This window comes from Podarcis tiliguerta (assembly GCF_965153285.1).
Source record: "Podarcis tiliguerta genome assembly, chromosome: 7".
Taxonomy (NCBI): Eukaryota; Metazoa; Chordata; class Lepidosauria; order Squamata; family Lacertidae; genus Podarcis; species Podarcis tiliguerta.
Genome location: NC_139540.1, coordinates 63,728,255 through 63,750,226, shown reverse-complemented (window position 1 = coordinate 63,750,226; position 21,972 = coordinate 63,728,255). Strand labels below are relative to the sequence as shown.

At 44.6% G+C, this 21,972-nt stretch overlaps 1 protein-coding gene and 1 long non-coding RNA gene across 2 annotated transcripts in view; one reads left to right on the top strand and one right to left on the bottom strand.

Annotated features, from left to right (window-relative positions):
* The window catches only part of LOC310681770, a 90,436-nt gene that overhangs the window by 29,879 nt on the left and 38,585 nt on the right, over positions 1-21,972 (top strand). The window lies entirely within an intron of this gene.
* Positions 1-21,972, bottom strand: part of DUSP22 (dual specificity phosphatase 22) — a 40,808-nt gene that overhangs the window by 9,883 nt on the left and 8,953 nt on the right. Inside the window, exons 3-5 of the mRNA XM_083449697.1 lie at positions 17,244-17,326; positions 7,554-7,603; positions 199-273 (exon numbers count right to left, since the gene is read on the bottom strand). Of these exons, the coding sequence (XP_083305823.1) occupies positions 199-273; positions 7,554-7,603; positions 17,244-17,326 (208 nt within the window). The remainder of the gene's footprint in view (positions 1-198; positions 274-7,553; positions 7,604-17,243; positions 17,327-21,972) is intronic.

The window sequence follows — 21,972 nt, the reverse complement described above, 5'->3', positions numbered from 1 at the left end:
CAGAGCTGAGTGTGGATCCTTACGCAGCCAAGACACACTATTCACACACCAAATGTATCAGCAGGGGGAACCCAAAGGGTTACAGGACTACAAAATATCTTCACAGGGGCGAACCTAAGGAGGGGAGCCTGAAAACAGATCACTGAGCATGAAACCAGGAATAATCAAATGTAGAATAGTCTTAAATGAAATACGTACCAGTGAACAAGGCAGCTCTGACCTCCAAGTCGGCATTCGTGGATAAATTCAATGCTTTCTTTGAAGTGTCTGACCCTTAAAAAATAGATGTAGACTTGATTTAGTCCCAGTTAAACTAAGGGATTTCTTATTCCTCTGTCCCACTGATTTGCCTTCTGAAGGTGGTTTGCAGTATTGCCCAGTGCTGTCTTTTAGAGTGACATGGTTGCCTTTGCAGCCAAATATTTGGATAGCAACTGCAGCATACTCAGTAACACCAACTTAGTGGGTTTCTGGGGAGAAGCTGCTTAGTGGGCTTCTGGGGAGAAGCTGGGTAGAAGGACAAAGGCATTCTTGTTCTCCCAGGCATGTGGAACTTGACGTCGTTTGATTTGTGGCCTGTTCTTGCTTTTCATCTTTTCGTTGGGCGGGGAAGGACATTCCCCTTGTTACTGAAGGAGCGTCCCTACCCCCATCTCTCAGCCCAAACACTGAGCTCTAGCTCCGAGGGACTTCTGGTGGTTCCCTCACTGCAAGAAGTGAAGCTACAGGCAGTGGTGGAGCTTTATGCTCCGGCACTGCGGGCGGAGAGCAGGTGGGGGCAGGGCTGGCGCTCCCCTCCCCTTCCCCAAACCATAACTACAGTGGTACCTCGGGTTAAGTACTTAATTCGTTCCGGAGGTCCATACTTAACCTGAAACTGTTCTTAACCTGAAGCACCACTTTAGCTAATGGGGCCTCCTGCTGCTGCCATGCCGCCAGAGCACAATTTCTGTTCTCATCCTGAAGCAAAGTTCTTAACCTGAAGAACTATTTCTGGGTTAGCGGAGTCTGTAACCTGAAGCGTATGTAACCTGAAGCGTATGTAACCTGAGGTACCACTGTATAGTGTTAGTAGCTCATTTGAAGCAGCTGCTCCACGGTTGGGGACACTTCACCACCACCCACAGCACAGTCTGAAATAAACATTTGTACCCAACACAGAAGAAATCCCCACAATCGTTCTCAGAGTGTAAACTTCCTAATTCTTACATCTGCAAGGCTAGAGTCTTCCCACCCACCCCAAGCCTTTCAGCTCTGGCAGCACGGCCTTGGGAAATTACAACCCCTTTTGTGGGGTTCATCTTAGGCAACAATGTCTTGAGAGAAGGTACACATCATGGAGGATAAGTCTATCAGTGGCTATTAGCCACAATGGGCATGTTCTATCTCCACTATTGGAGGCACTATGCCAGGCATAGGCAAACTCGGCCCTAAAGATGTTTTGGGACTACAAACCCCATCATCCCTAGGTAACAGGACCAGTGGTCAGGGATGATGGGAATTGTAGTCTCAAAACATATGGAGGGCCAAGTTTGCTTGTGCCTGTACTATGCCTTTGACTACCACTTGCTGGAAATCACCGGTGGAGAGAGTGGTGTAGCAATCAGGTCCTGCTGACTGGCTTCCTATGGGCATACAGTTGGCCGCTGAGAGAACAGGATGCTAAACTACATGGGCCTTTGGGGCTGACCCAGCAGGGCTCTTTGCATTTGTTCTTACTGCTGCAACAGGTCTTACAGCTATTAAGAACCCATCTTCTCACTCTTGCCATTTTGTAGCGCCACTAGATGCTTGGGCCCTTCCTAGTGGCGTAGCGTGGCTTGCCAGTGCCCAGGGCCACTCGGAAGGGGTGGCTGGGAGGGAGATGCACGGCGTACACATGCATATTCAACGGCCTAAGGGTATCCATGTCACCCAGGAGATTGCAGCCACAGAGATAATAAAAGAAGAGTCATTACGTTGTCCAGAGACGTCACTTCCCGGTTCGTTTTCAATGAAGCCCAGCTATATTGAGGCAGCACTGGGTGTTGAAATCTCACACATCCTAACAATGTCGTGCCCGGGGCAACCGCCCCTGTGGCCCACCCAAGAGAGCCACAGGGGAATAAATGGAAGGCCCAGGGAAATCCAGAGCACAGGAGATCTGGGGCTTGGTTACTTAAATTGGGAAAGCTACCAGATCACACATACGCAAAGGCATCTACTAGTATAGTCGCGGTAACGACAGTGAGCGGCACAGTGTCTCAAGGGAAGTCACTGAACCGAACAGCCAGGAGGGGAAGCCTGCAACTCAGCGGTTAGGTTCATGTTTTGCATGCAGAAGGTACCAGGTTCTGCTGGGGGATTCCTCTTTGAAAACTGGTGAGCCATTGCCAGTCAGCATAGATAATCCTGGCCTAGATGGACTTAACAGTCTGCCTTGCAAGAAGGCAGCTCCCAATGTCCCCATCTTGTCCTTTCGCCCAGCGACAGCGCCAAGTGCACATCTGGGAAAGAGCTGCATGCTGGTAGCTCGTTCAACAACCAGTTCAGAAGGCCGGAAGTGCGACTCATTAGGAAACAGGGATCACAGTGGGGGCTTTTCCACGCTCACCATTTATAGTGGTCTGGCAGCTGTTTGATCCAACGTTTTCAAGAGTGAATTTGTAGCTGCACTTTTGGTCACACATTGCCATTAGTAGACTGCGAGTGTGGGGTTTTCCTTTCCACACTAATGGCGGGTTGTGCCCAAGTTGAGAAATGTTCCGTGTCCGTTAGTCATACCCCTTGTGTACTCTTGCTCTCCTCCAGCCCAGTACACATTGGAGTTAGGAGCATGCTTCCTTTGGGTATATATGTGTTTAATGCTCAACAGCCCTGTATGTAATAATAATAATATTTTTTTATTTATACCCCACCCTTCCTGGTTCAGGAAACCAGGCTCAGGGCGGCTAACAACAAGTTAAAAATACTTAATTGATGCTACATAAAAACCCAGCATAAAATATGGTATAAAGCGTAAACAATAAAATCAAAAATCAAAAATTTAAGGGGGAAATCCATCCAATAAACATTAGATGATCACTAGGGCTAGCTGGCTAAATTAGTCACATTTGGGCCAGCGAGGAGACCAGGAGAGAACCAGCTGTGGGATCCCAGAGTAGACAATCTTCACAGAAAGGGGAGGGGGAGGGAAGGAAGGGGAACAAAAGATCAGGCCAGGTTCAAATTGAAAGCCAGGTGGGATAGTTCTGTCTTACAGGCCCTGCAGAAGGAAGTTAAATCCTGCAGGGCCCTGGTCTAATGTGACAGAGCATTCCACCAGGTCGGAACCATCACTGAGAAGGCCCTGGTCCTGGTAGAGGATAATCTAATTTCCTTAGGGCCCGGGACCTCTAAACTATGATTATTCATGGACCTTAAGGTCCTCTGTGGGGCATACCAGGAGATTAGAAAAAGAACCACGTTTGTGCCTGAGCTATGGAAAACCTGGCTACTGTGATGAAATTTTGTCTGCAGCTAATGACTGCTGTCGTGGGCAGGTCTTTGAGTCAGGACCATCATATCTCTCTCTCTCTCTCTCTCTCTCTCTCTCTCTCTCTCTCTCTCTGCCATCTCTTTTCTTTGAGCTGAGATCACAGACCACTTGCACAGGTCAAAGGGGAAGGGGTGCAAGACAAGAGTCTCCTAAACCACACCCAACAACCCCTCCTGCACAGAAACTGGGACCATGATTGGCACATGCCACACAAATAGAAATAACGAGGTTCCCTCACTGCAAAAAGCTAAGCTACAGGGAACCAGGCAGAGGGTCTTCTCAGTAGTGGTGTTCGCCCTGTGGAACGCCCTCCCATCAGATGTCAAAGAGATAAGCAACTACCTGATATTTAGAAGACATCTGAAGGGAAGTTTTTAATGTGTGACATTTTAATGTATTTTTAATCTTCGTTGGAAGCCGCCCAGAGTGGCTGGGGAAACCCAGCCAGATGGGTGGGGTACAAATAATAAATTAGTATTACTAGTCCGGATCTCTCCCAAAAGTTTGATTTTTTTAATTATTATTTTTTTTCAATAGAAAGAAATGGATTTTTTGAGTATATTGTTCTGGAACCATGCCATTTAAAACAAAAAACAGAAAACCCCCAGCAACTATATCACTATAAATGGTAAGTTTGGAAAGGCCCTTAGACCAGGGGTCAGCAAACTTTTTCAGCAGGGAGCCAATCCACTGTCCCTCAGACCTTGTGGGGGGCTGGACTATATTTTGAAAAAAAGAAGAACGAATTCCAATGCCCCACAAATAACCCAGAGATGCATTTTAAATAAAAGGACATACTCTACTCATGTAAAAACACGCTGATTCATGGACCGTCCATGGTCCGGATCTGGCCCCCAGGCCATAGTTTACCTACCCATTCCTTAGACTCACAACCTTCCAACATTTTGATTCACCTGGGGGGGTTGCCACATAATTCACTTCAGGGTGGTAGCTTTTCAAGACATCCAAATGCACCTGAATTCATTGAATCTGTAGCTAGAAACTCTTCCAATGGTACAAAAATGTCACATCTCATTTTTTGCTCCCAGTTATTATTATTTTAAGTCTCTTAACTAATAGATAAAAAGTCTTAACTAGTCTAACATACAGATGACCCAAGAGGAACTGCACAAAGGCTTAACACAGAGATAACCCAAGAGGAACTGCAGAAACCATCAGCAAAGAGGAATATCCTTCCAACAAAGAGGCTGGTCACCAGGAAGAGCCAACTTCCTTTGCAAAGAACCCAACATGGTGCTTTGACGTCCCAGTGAGCAGCTGATTGTCGGGACTCTAAAGCGCTTCATCACTCATTGTAATGCCAAGTGACTGAACAACTGGCGTTCATGCCAACCTGTTATATTTAGCCCGAGGTGGTGGATAGATTTAGGGGACAGAGGATCTGGTCTGCTGGCCTGATCGAATTCCCTAAGCCACATTAGAACTCTTGGGAACACCAGTAAACACAGATGAAAATATTCCATGTGCCAAGCACCAGCAGAGTATGGCACTGTATCTTCAGATCAGCAAATATAGGGAGTGTCAATTTCAGCCTCTCTCAATACTGTTACAACTCTGTGAGGCTCTATGAGCATAAATGGAACTATATTTGCAACAACACCATGGAAAGAGAAAAGGTGCTCAAATATTGCTCCCCAGATCAGTATTCCCAACATGCAGTGGCGTAGCGTGGGGGGTGCAGGGGGGGCCGGCCGCACCGGGCGCAACATCTGGGGGTTAGGGTTAGGGGGCACAAATCCACAGGTTAGGGGGCGCAAATCCACGGGTTAGGGGGCGCAAACTACCTGCCTTGCCCCGGGTGCTGACAACCCACGCTACGCCACTGCCAACATGAACTGAAATAATCAATCAACTCCTTTTTCAAGATATTTGGGATCTCTCTGTTGCATGAGAGAAGCAAATCTACTAAAAATATCTCTCGAAAGCATCAGGCCAAAGGCTTTGATCTGAGAGAGAAAAAGGCAGCGCTGCGTTTCCTTCCGTAGGCACCAGGCAGGCCCTTTGAAACTACTTTTGTTTCTCTATAAAACAAATTATCAGGAAGTGGCTGAAACCCCCCTCCCTCCTCACCTCTCATACGCATAAACAGTGAAGACGAGAAGAAAAACTTGGTTCCTGTCCAAGTATTCTTGTAAAGTTGATGCAATTACAGGGATACCTCAGGTTAAGAACGTAATTCGTTCTGGAGGTCTGTTCTTAACCTGAAACTGTTCTTAACCTGAAGCACCACTTTAGCTAATGGGGCTTCCCACTGCCGCTGCACCATTTCTGTTCTCATCCTGAGGTAAAGTTCTTAACCCAAGGTGCTACTTCCGGGTTAGCGGAGTCTGTAACCTGAAGCGTCTGTAACCTGAAGCGTCTGTAACCTGAGGTACCACTGTACTCTTCAGAGTCAAGGTAGCCCAAAGCCCCTTTGCATCGAAACAATATGGGTGGAGAAACCTGACAGGTCAACCCAACCTGAGAACTGGCAACTCAAAGGAGCTCCCCCAGCCAGCTATTATGGCCTGCGAGGTGCATGGCAATCTCTCCTCTCCTCTCCTCCCCATCCCAATTCTTGCATTTCTAGGTAGGAGGCAACAGAAGAAAGAAAGGGGTTTTTAGAACATTTGGCTGCATTTGGCTTGGTGCATCTCCAGTTGTACAGACCTGTTTTAGGAGACTGTAGCCAGGCTCACAGACACCATGTTTCTGATTCCCATTATCTACCACTTTTCTATCCTGGTGTAACTCTTCCAGGAGAACTGATTCCTTTTATCCTTTTATTCCTTTTAGTTCAAGAAGGACACTGACAAACTGGAACGTGTCCAGAGGAGGGCAACTAAAATGGTCAAAGGCCTGGAAACGATGCCTTATGAGGAACGTCTAAGGGAGCTGGGCATGTTTAGCCTGGAGAAGAGGAGGTTAAGGGGTGATATGATAGCCATGTTCAAATATATAAAAGGATGTCACATAGAGGAGGGAGAAAGGTTGTTTTCTGCTGCTCCAGAGAAGTGGACATGGAGCAATGGATCCAAACTACAAGAAAGAAGATTCCACCTAAACATTAGGAAGAACTTCCTGACAGTAAGAGCTGTTCGACAGTGGAATTTGCTGCCAAGGAGTGTGGTGGAGTCTCCTTCTTTGGAGGTCTTTAAGCAGAGGCTTGACAACCATATGTCAGGAGTGCTCTGATGGTGTTTCCTGCTTGGCAGGGGGTTGGACTCGATGGCCCTTGTGGTCTCTTCCAACTCTATGATTCTGTGATTCTGTGATCCTCCCAACTGTTAACAACCTTAGACAACAGATCAGCAGGAATTTCATTTCCTGGCATGTAGGACACCCGAATGAGTCCTTTCTGAATACACTCTCTTGCACGATGTAGCTTAATCTGCAAGTACTTCTGCAACCTTAGGGCTGCCATACATCTGGAATTTCCTGGACACAGCCAGGATTCGGCTCTCGTAAACAGCGTTCGGGCGAAAATCGCTGAAATTCCAAGAAAATCCAGCAACACATGTCGGAAGTGTAGATTTTGGCAAGTTTCCTTAAAAATAGCTCAAAACTTCTTTTCTTTTTTGAGATTTTGGCCAAAAATTTTAAAAAGCTCAACAACTTTTGTGTTTTTGAAATATGGCAGATAAGGAGACATCAACTTGCTCAAAGCTACCTAGGAAACCTCATGGCACAGATAGACATTTGAACCCAGATCTCCCGAGTCAAAGAGTCTACCATTACTCCTATCTCTCACCAGTAACAGGGCTTTCAGACATAGGGCTGTATCCAGCAAACGTCTACACAGAGTAGAGCCAACGAAATGAAGGGACACAAACCAGCCCATTAACTTAAGAGGAACTATTCTGTGTAGGATTAGCACAGAATACCGCCACCTGTTGCATGTAAAAATAAAAAGGAAAATGGAGTCGTTAAGAAGTCAAAGATATTTACATATCCAAGAGGGAGGCATTCCATATCAAACAGTACCGGGTCTATTGTTCACTTGTCTAGTGTTGCCATTTGAAAGAAAAATACTTACAAATTCTGTGAGGGAGAATCTGCAGCAGGAATACACAGATACTTCACTCCCTGCATAAGAAAAAATATAAATATATCAAGGAAGAGAAAGTGCACACACATTCAAAGACTGTCTTCTTTCACTTTATTGGTGCTGCTCCCGGGAAGCCATTTTAAGACCTGGTTTCATCGGACAACGATCACAAACCACCACGTACCCAGACGTCAAAGCGAATCTTGGTGGTGCAAACATTACCTCCAGCCGTTCTGTTGCATTTGTCATTTGAACATGTCTTGTTTATCCTGCAATGCTATAAATTGCTAATGTGCAGTGGCGTAGCGTGGGTTGTCAGCACCCGGGGCAAGGCAAGTAATTTGCGCCCCCTAACCCCGGGCAAGGCAAGTAATTTGCGCCCCCCCCCGCTGCACTGTCCCTCCCCCAGATAGTCCCTCGCTCTCTCTCCGCACCGCACGCCTGGCACCCTCCCCTCCACAGTGGGCGGCGACCCGGCGGCTCAGATCAGATTCGCACAGCCAGCACTGCAGTGAGAGAGAGTGAGTGAGCCAGGTAGGGGCAGAGAGCTGCGAGTGCGAGCGCCCCCCCCCCCCCAGATGTTGTGCCCGGTGCGGCCGGCCCCCCCTGCACCCCCACGCTACGCCACTGCTAATGTGCTCTCTTACACAATTTACCGCTTTCTTAAAATGAATGTAGATTAAGTAAGTGTGCATTCAATGTTGGTTGGGGAAGGCTGTTACTATTTGCAGTGCTATACTGAATTAGTTAAATAAGTAATGGAAAGCAAAAAGTAACGGTGTAGCATGGGTATAACTTTTTAATAGATGTTTTCGTTCTCAAGATTATTACAGTGCTGAGCTGAATGAAGCCTTCCCTCCCCACAATAAAACGTATTCTTAATCAGTCATCACCAAAATAATTCAATCTCAGACAGAGTGGGTGTCTCGGTAGAAAGAGACAGAGAAACCTAAGCTAAAAATTGCTTCACTATTTCCATTCTACTGATTTCATAATGGGAAATTAAAAGAAACTTTATTGGATGTTAATGACAATATGAATTAAAATGTAAAATATAATCAAGGTAACCAATTGTATCTGTAAATGAATATAGACAAACAACAAGATGTGTATATACAGAAAAAATTATTTTTATATAGACACTGTATGGATACAGTTGAAAGAAGAACAACAATATACAAAATCAATAAAGACAATGCGAAAAACATAGAGATGACATTAAAAAGCCAGAAGAAGGAAGGAGGGAAGTCAACTCATAGGAGTAAATGTAAATACAAATGTAAAGTAATGTGTATCTGTATAGTATGCAATCATAAAATCAATAAAGATTATCTTAAAAAAAAAATTGCTTCACTAGATACGTCTAACTCGTGGAAGCGTCTCATCTAGTCCAACATTTCAACAACAGCCAGTCAGACAACTTTTTAACTTCAAAAGTTGGGCACAAAGGTGATACTCCCTCGCTCACTGGAAGCCAACTTAAACCAAGACAGACCTTTGACCAATCTTATAGACTCGGGTCTATAAGACGCGGGTGGCGCTGTGGGTTAAACCACAGAGCCTAGAACTTGCTGATCAGAAGGTCGGGGGTTTGAATGCCCATGACGGGGTGAGCTCCTGTTGCTCGGTCCCAGCTCCTGCCAACCTAGCAGTTCGAAAGCACATCAAAGTGCAAGTAGATAAATAGGTACCGCTCCGGAGGGAAGGTAAACGGCATTTCCGTGTGCTGCTCTTAGTCATGCTGGCCATATGACCCAGAAGCTGTCTGCGGACAAACGCCAGCTCCTCGGCCTATAGAGCGAAATGAGCGCTGCAACCCCAGAGTCGGTCATGACTGGACCTAATGGTCAGGGGTCCCTTTACCTTTACCTTTATAGACTCATCAAACTGTAGAACTGGAAGGAACTATCTTGCTAAGTGTTGCGTATATAGAATGACATCTCTCTACAGCATCCTTCCTTCCTTGGTATCCTCCAAATGAATTGGACTACAACTCCCATAAGCACCAGGCAGCACAATCAAAAATGTATGGGGGGCACCAGGTTGGGGAAGGGTGCTCTAGGGCAGGGGAAGCCAATATGGTGGCTTCCAGATGTTGTTGGATTCTCGGTTCCACCAGCCCCAGCCAGCATGGCATGGGATGATGGGAAAAGTTGTCCATCAACATCTGGAGGGCACCATGATGCTCCAAGGCCAGGGTAGCCAACATGGTGCCCTCCGAATGTACAGTGGTACCATGGGTTAAGAACTTAATTCATTCTGAAGGTCCGTTCTTAACCTGAAGCACCACTTTAGCTAATGGGGCCTCCTGCTGCCGCCGCACAATTTTTGTTCTTATCCTGAAGCAAAGTTCTTAACTCGAGGTACTACAGTGGTACCTCGGGTTACATACACTTCAGGTTACAGACTCTGCTAACCCAGAAATAGTGCTTCGGGTTAAGAACTTTGCTTCAGGATGAGAACAGAAATCGTGCTCCGGCGGCGCGGCAGGAGCAGGAGGCCCCATTAGCTAAAGTGGTGCTTCAGGTTAAGAAAAGTTTCAGGTTAAGAACGGACCTCCGGAACGAATTAAGTACTTAACCCGAGGTACCACTGTATTTCTGGGTTAGCGGAGTCTGTAACCTGAAGAGTCTGTAACCTGAGGTACCACTGTAGATGAATTATAACTTTCATCAAGCCTGAGCATTGGCCACGCTGGCTGGGGGCTGATGGGAGTTGGGAGTCAAACAGCATAAGGAGAGAACCACAATGGCCCTAGGGTTCCTTACAGACCCACATAGAGATTCATCTCCTCCTGCTTGCAAAGCATATGCTCTCCTGCAAAACTCTTGCCTTCCGCGTCTCATATGTTCCTCGTTTTGTGTGTGGGATTCCACCACATGCAGGTTGCACAATAGCTTGGGCAACTAATCCATTCCCCTTGCCCACAAAACTAGACTTCTCTGCAATGAGGCTGGTGCTGGAGAAATGCATTGGAAACTACAAGGTAGCAACCACGTGATGAGACGTTGTGTAACCTGCCTACGAACAAATGCTCAGTGAACAGTGGGTACCGTGTGAGCCCCCCATAAATTTTGTGCGAACGCACCAGAATCAATGCTCACAAGTCACCTGGAAGCGGCTTTAGTGTTGCACTGCCGCAGAACAAGAAGATAGCTTTCATTTAGCATTGCCACTGATGGAGCCAGTAAGAAATCCTCGAAAGAACAGCCCTGCCCTTGCACTTATAACACACAGCTAAGGGACGCGGGTGGCGCTGTGGGTTAAACCACAGAGCCTAGGACTTGCTGATCAGAAGGTTGGTGGTTCGAATCCCCATGATGGGGTGAGCTCCCGTTGCTCGGTCCCTGCTCCTGCCAACCTAGCAGTTTGAAAGCACGTCAAAGTGCAAGTAGATAAATAGGTACCACTCCAGCGGGAAGGTAAATGGCGTTTCCGTGCGCTGCTCTGGTTTGCCAGAAGTGACTTAGTCATGCTGACCACATGACCCGGAAGCTGTACGCTGGCTCCCTCGGCCAATAAAGCGAGATGAGCGCCACAACCCCAGAGTTGGCCACGACTGGACCTAATGGTCAGGGGTCCCTTTACCTTTACCTTAAGTTCATTACTTAAAGTCTACGCTTATTTTAGCTATGAATGCTAAACCTGTTCTACTGCTTCAATCTAAATGCCACTGCTTAAAAACAAGATTTGCAAGAATTGTCCCCCCCCCCTTTTCCATGCTTTATTAATTGAAAATTGTATAACAGAAAACACACACACACACACACACACACACACACACATATATATTGCAGGGCTTATTTTGCAGTCGTAGTTGAGCAAAAGCAGAATCCTTACTGTGCCCACCCTCATGCAAGCTGTCTAAGAATTGTCCCAAAATGACCTCCAATTGTCAGCAAGCCACTGTTCTAGTGCATATATGTATTCTATCTATCATCATCTATCTATCTATCTATCTATCATCTATCTATCTATCTATTTTTGATATGTATACATTACATTCAACAACAACAAACTTTGCTGCTTATTATGCAAGCAGACTTCATCGGGGGTTTTGTGGCTAAGTGTGGACGACTAAAGGAAACCTGGCTGCAAGAGAAAAAGGGAAATGACAGCCACCAGCGTAACTGATTCAAGGTGCAGATAATATCAAAGGCAAGGTTGGTGAATACATGGCAGTGGGGTGAATGGAAGACCCCCCCCCCCCCGACTCCAGCTGGTCTTTGAATCACATCCTCTGCAGGTCCAGTTTCAGTGATTCTGCGAACAACTTCATCCAATCTGCATTGAATTTCACAATATAAAGAGCAGGATAGATGCATAAAAATTGGGTTACTTACGTATGGTGAGGGAAGAAGCAACAAACATAGTTACCAGGCATGAGCAGTTTCATGCAAATTCCCAATTTTGTGTAGGCATCTTCTAAGTAACACCGTAAAAAAACACCTGTCTTATCACAGGTCATCATGACAAGAACCTCACCCTGAAACTTACTACATCAGGGCTGCATACCCCACAACTGTCCCAGAAAAACAGGGACATCCATTTTACCCTGCGAGAGCATGGTGGATATTTTGGGCACCATGGTCTCATGTGATTTCGGGGTGTCCTCTCACCCCCAAAAAACACCATCTCACACATTTTGGGGCACTATGCCTGAAAAAAAAGCTTTGGGGGCATGATCTTGTGTGGTGCCCAAAAATGCACTTTTTGGGTGCAGTGTCCAAAAAAGTGCTTTCTTTGGGACTGCAATCTCACGCAGGTCACATGACTCACATGGGAGTGCGGCCCTGGAATATGGCGTTCTCATTTTTCCTGACGTCATATTAGAGGGTACGGGGTTACTGGCATAATATCTAGAGTGGGAAATCAACCAACAAAAACCAAAAGTCAGTCAAAATACAACTAGGCCAATTTCTCCAAATTCCAGTGCCTTCGAAAAGGCGTGCATTGGAAGCCAATAAATTCATTTTCCTCTCAGTTTTCTATTTCATCAGACAAGAGTAACCACAAAGAGAAGCTTTTTTATTTCTCTTTAGGCCCTGAAAGTCAAGCGAACTGTTAAACCGATACAAAGGGAGAGTTAACAAAACTAGCGCAAGTATTCAGATTTCAAGATTGTCATAGCTGAAAGAAGCAAGAGTTCAGCTCTGCAGAATATCTGATATTCGCTCTTATTACTCTAATAGCCATCATACTGGTACCAGGTCAAGATGCTGGAAAATTCTGATGCTAGGTAAATTGCCTCACCAGGGCTTTGCCCAGATAAAAACTACTCACTCAATTTTACATTTTAAAGAAAAGCTGTCATCAAATTTTACATATATTTCAGATTTTCCAAACCCATGTATTCGTTTTTAGTTAACAGGAAAATCATGACCATAAGTATTTTAAGCTAGTTAACAGATTTGCTCATGAAACCCACAATGAGTTCTACATTTATATAGAAAATGCAAATAAAAATTGTATAAAGAAAATGCTTTAAAATTTCTAGGGCATGGAACTGAATAGCTGGTTATCTCTTTAGAAAGGTATTTTAGCCTCTGTTTTAACACTCTAGAGAACCGACAACAATCTGAAAATTCTGCTTCACAATTTTGTTAGCCACTTAACACCACTTCTGATTCTGAAGGAGACAGGCCACTCAGTAATTGTTTTTAACTAAGTCCCAATTCTTGTTCATTTAAAAGAATAAAGAATGAGCAAGCACAGAATAGTAAGATCAAAATCTCCAGAATTTACAATAGCAACTTGCATTCAATTGCTATAAATGAATCTGAACAACAGATTTTTAAAAAATCTTTACTTTCAAAGAAACTTAAATGAAACAGATGTCCACATTAAAGATCATTAAATGAATTGTTTCATTCTTAGATACACATTCTCAGCGAAAAGAATACTTATTCAAGTTCTTTAAGCTAGTAATCCAAGAACTGTAAATTTGTGGTGAAAGAAGAAAATGTAACCATCTACTTTTAAGTACATTCTATCAGTTACATGCTGTTCAAACAAATTTAGGATCAGATATTTAATTCCCCTGATCTAACACCAATCTCCCGTTTGAAAGTTTGCTTTGAGACTTCAGAAACTTTGAAACTTTAGATGCCTGTCTTCTCGGAGACTTATGAATCATCATCTTTTTTAAATGGAAAGGGCAATAACCAATCAGGACTTTTGAGCTGTCCTAAATGACCACAAATTTCTAGGCTGAAATTAAGCAGTTTAAAAAGAAAGAAAGAAATGCCTTATTTTTGGCATTGAACTTCTCGGTATTTAAATTTATGTAAACCTTTCAACGACAGCTTCCAAGAAACACTTTAAGAGCCAAAAACAAAACCCCGGGGCACCTCATTTTGAAGGAAGATGCAAATAAAAACCCTCAAACACCTGGCAAGTTCTTTCAGGTTAGCCCAGAAAAAAAACCCCATGTGTTATTTTGACTTGCCACATCAACAGATGAGGGGTGGACATACCTCTTTCGAATGAGAGGCATTTCATCAAAACGGCTTAATTAGGAAACAGTTGGTTTCTCAAGGTTTTCTCGAGCACAACAAGAGGTTATCAAGAGTTCTGCCCAGTACAGCTAAAGAACCACTTCGGGGGAGAAGGGGGAAAAAATCCCCCCCAGTAATTTGTTTATTTGTCCTTTCAGTTGCTTTAAGGAGCAGTCGCCCAAGTACAGTACAAATGCTCATGACTCATTTTATTATTGAAAATATTCAAAAGTTTCAGCAATAAGCAAAGCCATTTTGCCGTTATTTTATCGTTGAAATATTTGTTGAAAACGCATGAGGGAAACAGGCTGTGCAAAATTCAAATACAAGAAGGCAACCAAATAAGGTGGATTGTGCAATTGTTTCCGAACTCAAGAGAATAACCGACCAGGACAGTTTCCATTCTACCACTAATAAAAGTGGTCGTTGAATCACTCTTAAGATTGAATTTGCTTCAGAAATGCCCTGACCATCATTGAGCGTTGTTCCTATTGACCTCGCCTTACAAAAACAGATCCTCATGCAACTGAATTACTGGTGTTGAGAACCAAAATATAAGAAACATTAAAACTCCAATGGTAAACTCTTGAACTAAAACTTCTTCAGGCGAAGTCAAAATGATCATTTCAAGTAAACCTGATTCTTCTCTGAAGAGATCAGTGGAACCTGGGCTTTCCCCAGATTCCAAGCAGTTGTTTTCAGATCACGATTCTGTTTGATTCTTTAACGCTATGAGGGCACAGACTACAGAAGAGTAGTCAAATGTGCTTAGTAACAGGGAAACTGATCAAGCCATCAAATGAAATCCGATAGTGCTTCACACATAGAAAGATCTCAAATTCAAAACAGAGAAACATTTAATTAGCCTGTACTATGAAACCTCTGAATCTTAAAAGCCACAAATTTGACAGTAAATTGATAAAACGGATCGAGGGATGATGAAATTTACAGCACCATTCCCCGCAGAATTGCAGCTGTGAAGAGGTCAACTGCATCCTGCAACTAAAGAAAAATAAAATTGCCTCCCAGATTTCTTCAGTCAATTCATAAAGTATTAAGAGTGAACAATCATCCCTATTGTAATCTGGAACAAATCCAAGTCAATGTCTTATTGACTATTTTTTGAAGATACACATGCACAACTCATGTGAAACTATCCTGCCAGAAGCATATAGGTGGAATGGTGTTGTTTTTTCTTAGCAGAGTTTCCCCCATCAGTTTTGTAAAACGTGAACTTGCTGTGAAAATTTACCCTGTAAACTCTGAAAGACATGTTAGTCAGAGTGCCCTTGTGCCTTTAAATTTGGATCTTCTTAAAAGCGTGCATCCACATCTAAAAAGAAGAGATGACAACTCCCGCTGATTTTTAAGCTCAGTGCTATCCAAATCAATCCATCTGTACTATACAGTTAAAGAAGTATCTTGCAAGCCATGACTTCCTCCAAAGAATCCTTTTTAGGATACTGAGTGTAGGAGATTCCTATTCCTCTTGCAGAGCTACGATTTCCAGAGTAGTTTAACAATCAACTCCTCTTCCCAGGGAACTATGAGAACTCTGGCTCTGACCATGGAATTGGTGTTGGGGGGGTTCTCCTAACAACTACCAGCACCCTTAAACTAAAATTCCTAGGATTCTGTAAGGGAAGCCAGGGCTGTTGAACATGACATGGTACTGCTTTAAATGCATAGTGCAAATGGAGTCTTTGTCGCCAATCACAGAAAATTCAACTTTCCAAGTGGATGGCAATATATGTCAAGAAAGAATAAACCCAGCCCATTAAGCTCGCCAAATCTGTTACACACCAAATAACCACAGTGTAACCTAGACTTTCAAACTGAGCAAACTTTCTTGCTGGCGGGGTGTGTGTGTGTTTGATTGTGATATTATGCTCTTGGCCGTAAATTTCAACCTTTCTGAATGTTGCCATCCAAAGACAGACCTCTCCACCCCCCTTGCAAGCAAGCAAGATGGATTATCACAGCCCAAGGATCCTAACCCAAGTCCTGTGAAAACGGATAGGGGAGAGAGCTTCTGCATCATCCGTTGTCCAGGATATTGCTCAGCCATCAAACAATTGCTCCGATTCAGCACTAAAGATTGGGTTTCCCATGGGGAAAAGAGGGGAGACAAGGGGAAGTCTGAATGAACCCATAGATTGTTTCCCAGCTGAACCTGGGAAGTCGGCAAGCAAACTGTGAGGGCAACTGGGAGCTTCGCCCTGCTCCTGACCAGGATCCTGAAGCTGCCCAGGAGCAGTGGAGCAGTATAGATTTGGAACGGTGGTTTGCAGAGGGGCATAGTTCGGAAGACAAAAGTTGGGGCGAACTGGGAGGTGGACAGCAAGGTGAAGAAGAACTGGAAGAGAGAGATCTAACAGACTCTCTCTGGCTGGAAAGTGTCCAGCCTATCAGTCCAAGGTCACATAGAGCAGATAAGGGGGCGATACAAAAACGGGGGGGGGACAGAAGTGACATGGGGGGGAGTGGGAACTCCTTTGTGCTTTGTTCTTTTGCTGTGATCATTAAAGACTCAATAATAATATTAATAATAATAATAATAATAATAATAATAATAATAATAATAATAATAAATTATTTATATCCAGCCCTCCCCAGCCAAAGCCGGGCTCAGAGCGGCTAACAACAGTAAAAATAACACAGTTTACATAAAATCACAATCAATTAATTGAAATACATTCTAAAATCAACTCATTCTAAAATCAACTCAGAGTCAAATTAATGGCAACCATTGGGCTAGAGTTCTATGAGGATTGCAGAAGGAGAGAGGGTGTCAGACTGTGCCTTGGCCAAAGGCCTGGTGGAACAGTTCTGTCTTGCAGGCTCTGCGGAAAAATGTCAAGTCCCACAGGGCCCTAGTCTCTTGTGATAGAGCGTTCCACCAGATTGGGGCCACGGCCGAAAAAGCCCTGGCTCTGGCAAGGGACTCTTTTCGCTTTGTCCTGCTTATCTACAGCCAACGGGGGGGGGGGGGGGGAAGGAAGCCAAGTCCCTGGAGCCTGACAGATCAGGTGAAAGCCAGGCGACAGTGCCCACGATGCACTGACCATTGTACGAGGCAAGTTTAAAACACCATGATGGAGTAATGTAACAAGGAGTTTAAGAAAAGGCTGTGGCGAGGGAAGCGATGATGGCTCAAGCTGTACCAGCTTTCTTCCCTTACCTCCAGCATCGGCCTGGCGCTGTCATGGATCGAAAGAATGTGCGTTATGTTGTTCTTTTTCAGCTGTTCGGTGTCACGAGCATCTGTGGAAAAGGAGACCAGGGAGGAAAAGCCATTAGCACAGTCAGCCATATTTAACTCAATTATCAAGTACCACCACAAAAAGCATAACTTTGAAATGTGCTCCTCTCCCTATTAGCAGTGGATTGCTGAGCTACAAAGAAGGGAAGCTTTCCTGAGCATCAGCTGCTACACAGAAGCACTGACTGGCTACTTAATGGTCTTAAGGGAGCCAGTGGTTAAGAGCAGTAGACTCGTAGTCTGGTGAACCGGGTTTGTGTCTCCGCTCCTCCACATGCAGCTGCTTGGTGACCTTGGGCCAGTCACACTTCTCTGAAGTCTCTCAGCCCCACTCACCTCACAGAGTGTTTGTTGGGGGGGAGGAAGGGAAAGGAGAATGTTAGCGGCTTTGAGACTCCTTCGGGTAGTGATAAAGCCGGATATCAAATCCAAACTCCTCTTCTTCTTCTTCTTCTGTCAACAACAACAGTGTGCTGTGCTGACTAGAGTGCTGGGAGTAAGACAGCAGAGACCCGGATTCAAATCCCCACTCAGGAATGTGATGGGAAGTTTTGTTTCTGCCTAGAATGTTCAGTTCATATTAAGTTCACCTGTTCCTGTTCTTAATGCATGGCTGACCACATCTATGGCTGACCACATCTATGGAATGCGATGGTTATACCCTTTTAAGTTTTACTATATCAATCACTTAGTTTAATAAGGAGTATATCAATCATTTAGTGATAGTTTAATAAGGAAGTTTTCATACCTGTCTAACTCTGTGTTCCTTTCCCAACCCTTTAATCTATTGATGATTAATACCTATATGCAGCCTATATGCAACCCTTGCTTTGTCTTTGTGTTAACCAATCAGCAACAAGCACATACGTGGCAATGCTGTAATATTCAATAAAAGGGACTCTCTGCGACATGCTCAGGAGATGCCTCTCGTATGACACTTGTCACTCGTCTGTCGTTTATTTCAACCCAACAGGAATGAAGTTCACTGGATGAGCTGGGCCCAGTTACATTTTCTCAGCCTAATCTACCTCACTGGGGTGCTGTGGGGAGAGAACAATGGGTGCCGACTTGAACTCCTTAAAGGGACGGGAAGATATAAATGCTATAAATGGATTGTGCTGGGTGAGTTCTTTTTTGGGGGAAGTCAATGGCTCTTTTACAACCAGACATACATGATCACGAGAATTGCCACCGGATCACAAATTGGCTCAGGCACCTTTAAAAGCTGCACAATAGCTCAAAATTCAGCAGTCACAATCTTTGTCACCAATCACAGCATCTCCATGCTGGGGGGGGGGGACAGAGAAAAGCTTTTGAACGCATAAACTGGAGAAGGATGTTTTCTGAAGAAGGGAAAATCCCTGGCATCTCCCATTATAAACCACGAGCCCCAAAAGCAGTTCATTCAATGCAAAGTGCTGCTCTGTAGATGTTCAGTTAATCTTCTTAATCATTTAAACAAACAATTCATGTCACAATGAGGAGAATAGAGGGGGGCGGAATCTAGATTTATCACCAATTACGACCTTAAAAGTTGGACATTAGATGTCAAAGTAAATGGGGGGGGGGGAGTGAATTCTAGGCCAGTGGTACTGACTCCTGGTTCATTTCCAGGCTCAATTCAAGGTACTGATTTTACATTTTAAGTCCTAAATGCACCCACCTCTCCAGCTACTGAGCTCTCCCCCAGAGGACCTGGTGGGGATCTCTCCTAACTTCACAAAAAAAAGGCCATGGGTTGTTTAATTAATTAAGACTTTATAGGTCAAAACCTAGAAATATACCCATGCTGTGACGCGGGTGGCGCTGTGGTCTAAACCACTGAGCCTAGGGCTTGCCGATCAGAAGGTTGGCAGTTCAAATCCCCGCCAGCAGGACCTTATGTTCTTATTTATTCATTTATTTGTATATTTTCTTACACTTGTACCATACCTTTCTTCTGCATGGAAACCCAAGTCAACATACACATAGGCTCTAAATGGTGGTGACCCACTGAGGCACTGAACAGACCAAGGCCTGTTGACCTTCAGCAAGGCAGTGACCTCATGTGCTTGCAGACCATACCCGGAAATCTACAAATCTTGCCTAGGTTCTAGCGACACTCAACATTTGAAGTACACATTGGTGTTTTGAGTAGATGTATTCTGCTCTCCTACCTAGCAAATATCAACTTTGGATTTGTGGGCAGCTTGGATTTACAGTCTATGGAAAGTACAGATAGAACCACGGCTTGGTTGTAGGGCATGTGCTTTGCATGCTCCCAAGGACCCATGTTCAACTCCCGGCTCCTGTAGGCAGGGCTCTGAAAGACTCCTGTCTGAATGCAACCAAGAAGAGCCATCATCACTTAGCACAGAGTCTAGACTGTGTAGACTGTTCTGAGCTAGATGGGAAATGCTCTGACTCAGTAAGGCGCTGGCAGGTTTTTAATGTAACAAAGCTTTGTTTTGTTTTGTTGCTGTGTTATTTGGTGGCCTTGAGGAGCATGTTATGAGTAGATTCCAGTTTCATGTGGAGAGACCAGAAGAAACCAACTCTCTCATCTTTCTACCCCTTTAGATATCTTCAAATATCTAAAGAGCTGTCACACATAGGATGGAGCAAGCTTGCTTTCTCCTGGTCCCAAACCAATGGATCCAAGTTACAAGGAAAGAGATTGTGACTAAACAACAGGAAGAACTTTCTGACAATAAGAGCTGGGTGCCACATCTTTGAGGGGGAGTGCCACCAGTGACAGGGTCTTTCCCCCCTCATGGTGCCCTGACTATAGAACGCCCTCCCCAAACAGGTTCACTCGAGGCCTACTTTGTTTTGAAGTTTTGTGACTTATATACATGCTACAGAATATGCCATTTTTACACCTCATAGAATAAAGTTTAGAACATTTCTCCATTCAAGATTTCCCTCATGTCAGTTGGACACTGCCTAAGGATAAACGTGATCCAGACTTGAAGTATCAGTAATTCCAGTGGAACATTGGGGGAGCCAATAGCTGGGGTGAGGAGTTGCGAGATTCAAATGCACTAGTCTGTTCCTTCCAAACAAGAAAACCGTAAAAACCATGGCAGTTAAAAAGAGGCCTTTCAATTGTGGCCATCTTACATTTTAAGTCCAGAACAACCAAGACAAGAGGAGAGAGTTATTTAGAAATTGGCCTGTGGCCTTCCACTTAGCATGCCGAAACACAACCAACTGTAGATCTTATTGCTGAATTGGGAAGAGTTCCCAGCAGTCGTCCTGGTGAACTAACGGGCAGCTTGCTGAAGGATTAAACTGCTGCAGCTTAACCACCAGCATTTATATATCGCCTCCATAGAAACAGTGGACAACACTTCACAGGCCAACTGATGCAGCAGCCAGCAGAGGTTGCAAGTCAGAAAAGCTGCACAGCTCGAAGTCGGTGGTTAAGTGCTGACTCACTCTGCAATATCAGCCAGCTTCTCTTTGCCTCGACTCAATCACAGAGGGAGAAATCTAAAAAGAACCAAATTGGGAAACAGATACCAGGTCTCGGTTTCGCCGCGCTGGGTGTATTCAACCTTTAGCCACCAAGGTCTCGATGTTACAGCCGACGAACCTCAGAACAGTTTCTACGTTTGTTTCTCACAAACGCAAAACCACACCACCGTGTTATTTAATCCACATTACTTACCTTCTTCCCATGTTCACCAGTTTTATTCTTTATCCACCATTTAATCGTTTATTTACGTTCCCCAAATGACACATTCTTGTCAACTGCCAAAGCACTGAACCAATAAAGGGGCTAAGCTTTTAGTCAAACCTGATAAAAACATAGTGCTGTCAAGGTTATGCAACTAAGCCTCTTTGGTTTGAGGCCTGTTTTTGGAACTGTAGCACGATCCTTTTCAGGTATGAACTTAAGCAGTGCTACTCTCCCAAGGTGTGGCTTGGGATGCAGTTGGCAACAGGGTCTAACCCTGCCATCTCTTCCTTGCCGCCCATCCAGACTTTAGGTAAAGGTAAAGGGACAATTAAGTCCAGTCGCAAACGAGGCCAAGGGAGCCGGTGTTTGTCCGCTTCTGCAGACAGTTTGGCCAGCATGACTAAGCTGCTTCTGGCGAAACCAGAGAAGTGCACGGAAACACCATTTACGGTACCTTCCCACCGGAGCGGTACCTATTTATCTACTTACACTTTGACGTGCTTTTGAACTGCTAGGTTGGCAGGAGCTGGGACCAAACAACAGGAGCTCACCCCGTTGCGGGGATTCGAACCACCGACCTTTCGATCAGCAAGCCCAAGCTGCACAGTGGTTTAACCCATAGCACCACCCGCGCCATCCGGTCTTTACCTGTTTGAAAATGCCATTACTCTGCCACGAGGCTGAAACTGTACCATGGCCCACTTAAATTTTAGAGCAAAAAAGGAGTAATGTTGACATAGGATTTGCCATCGTCATCTCGTTTTCCCTTAAAATGGTTGTGGGCAGAGGTAAAAAGGGAAAGCCTCTCAATCCCTCACTTTTAAAAATTAAAATCTCTACTGACACACAGTCTGGCACTGGTGTCGGTGCAAATTAGTCACATGTCATACTAAACTACATGAATTGCATGAACAAATCTGGGAAAGGAGGCTGGAGGTTTACCATTACATCTGAATTTAAACTGAGCTTAATCTGAACAATGGA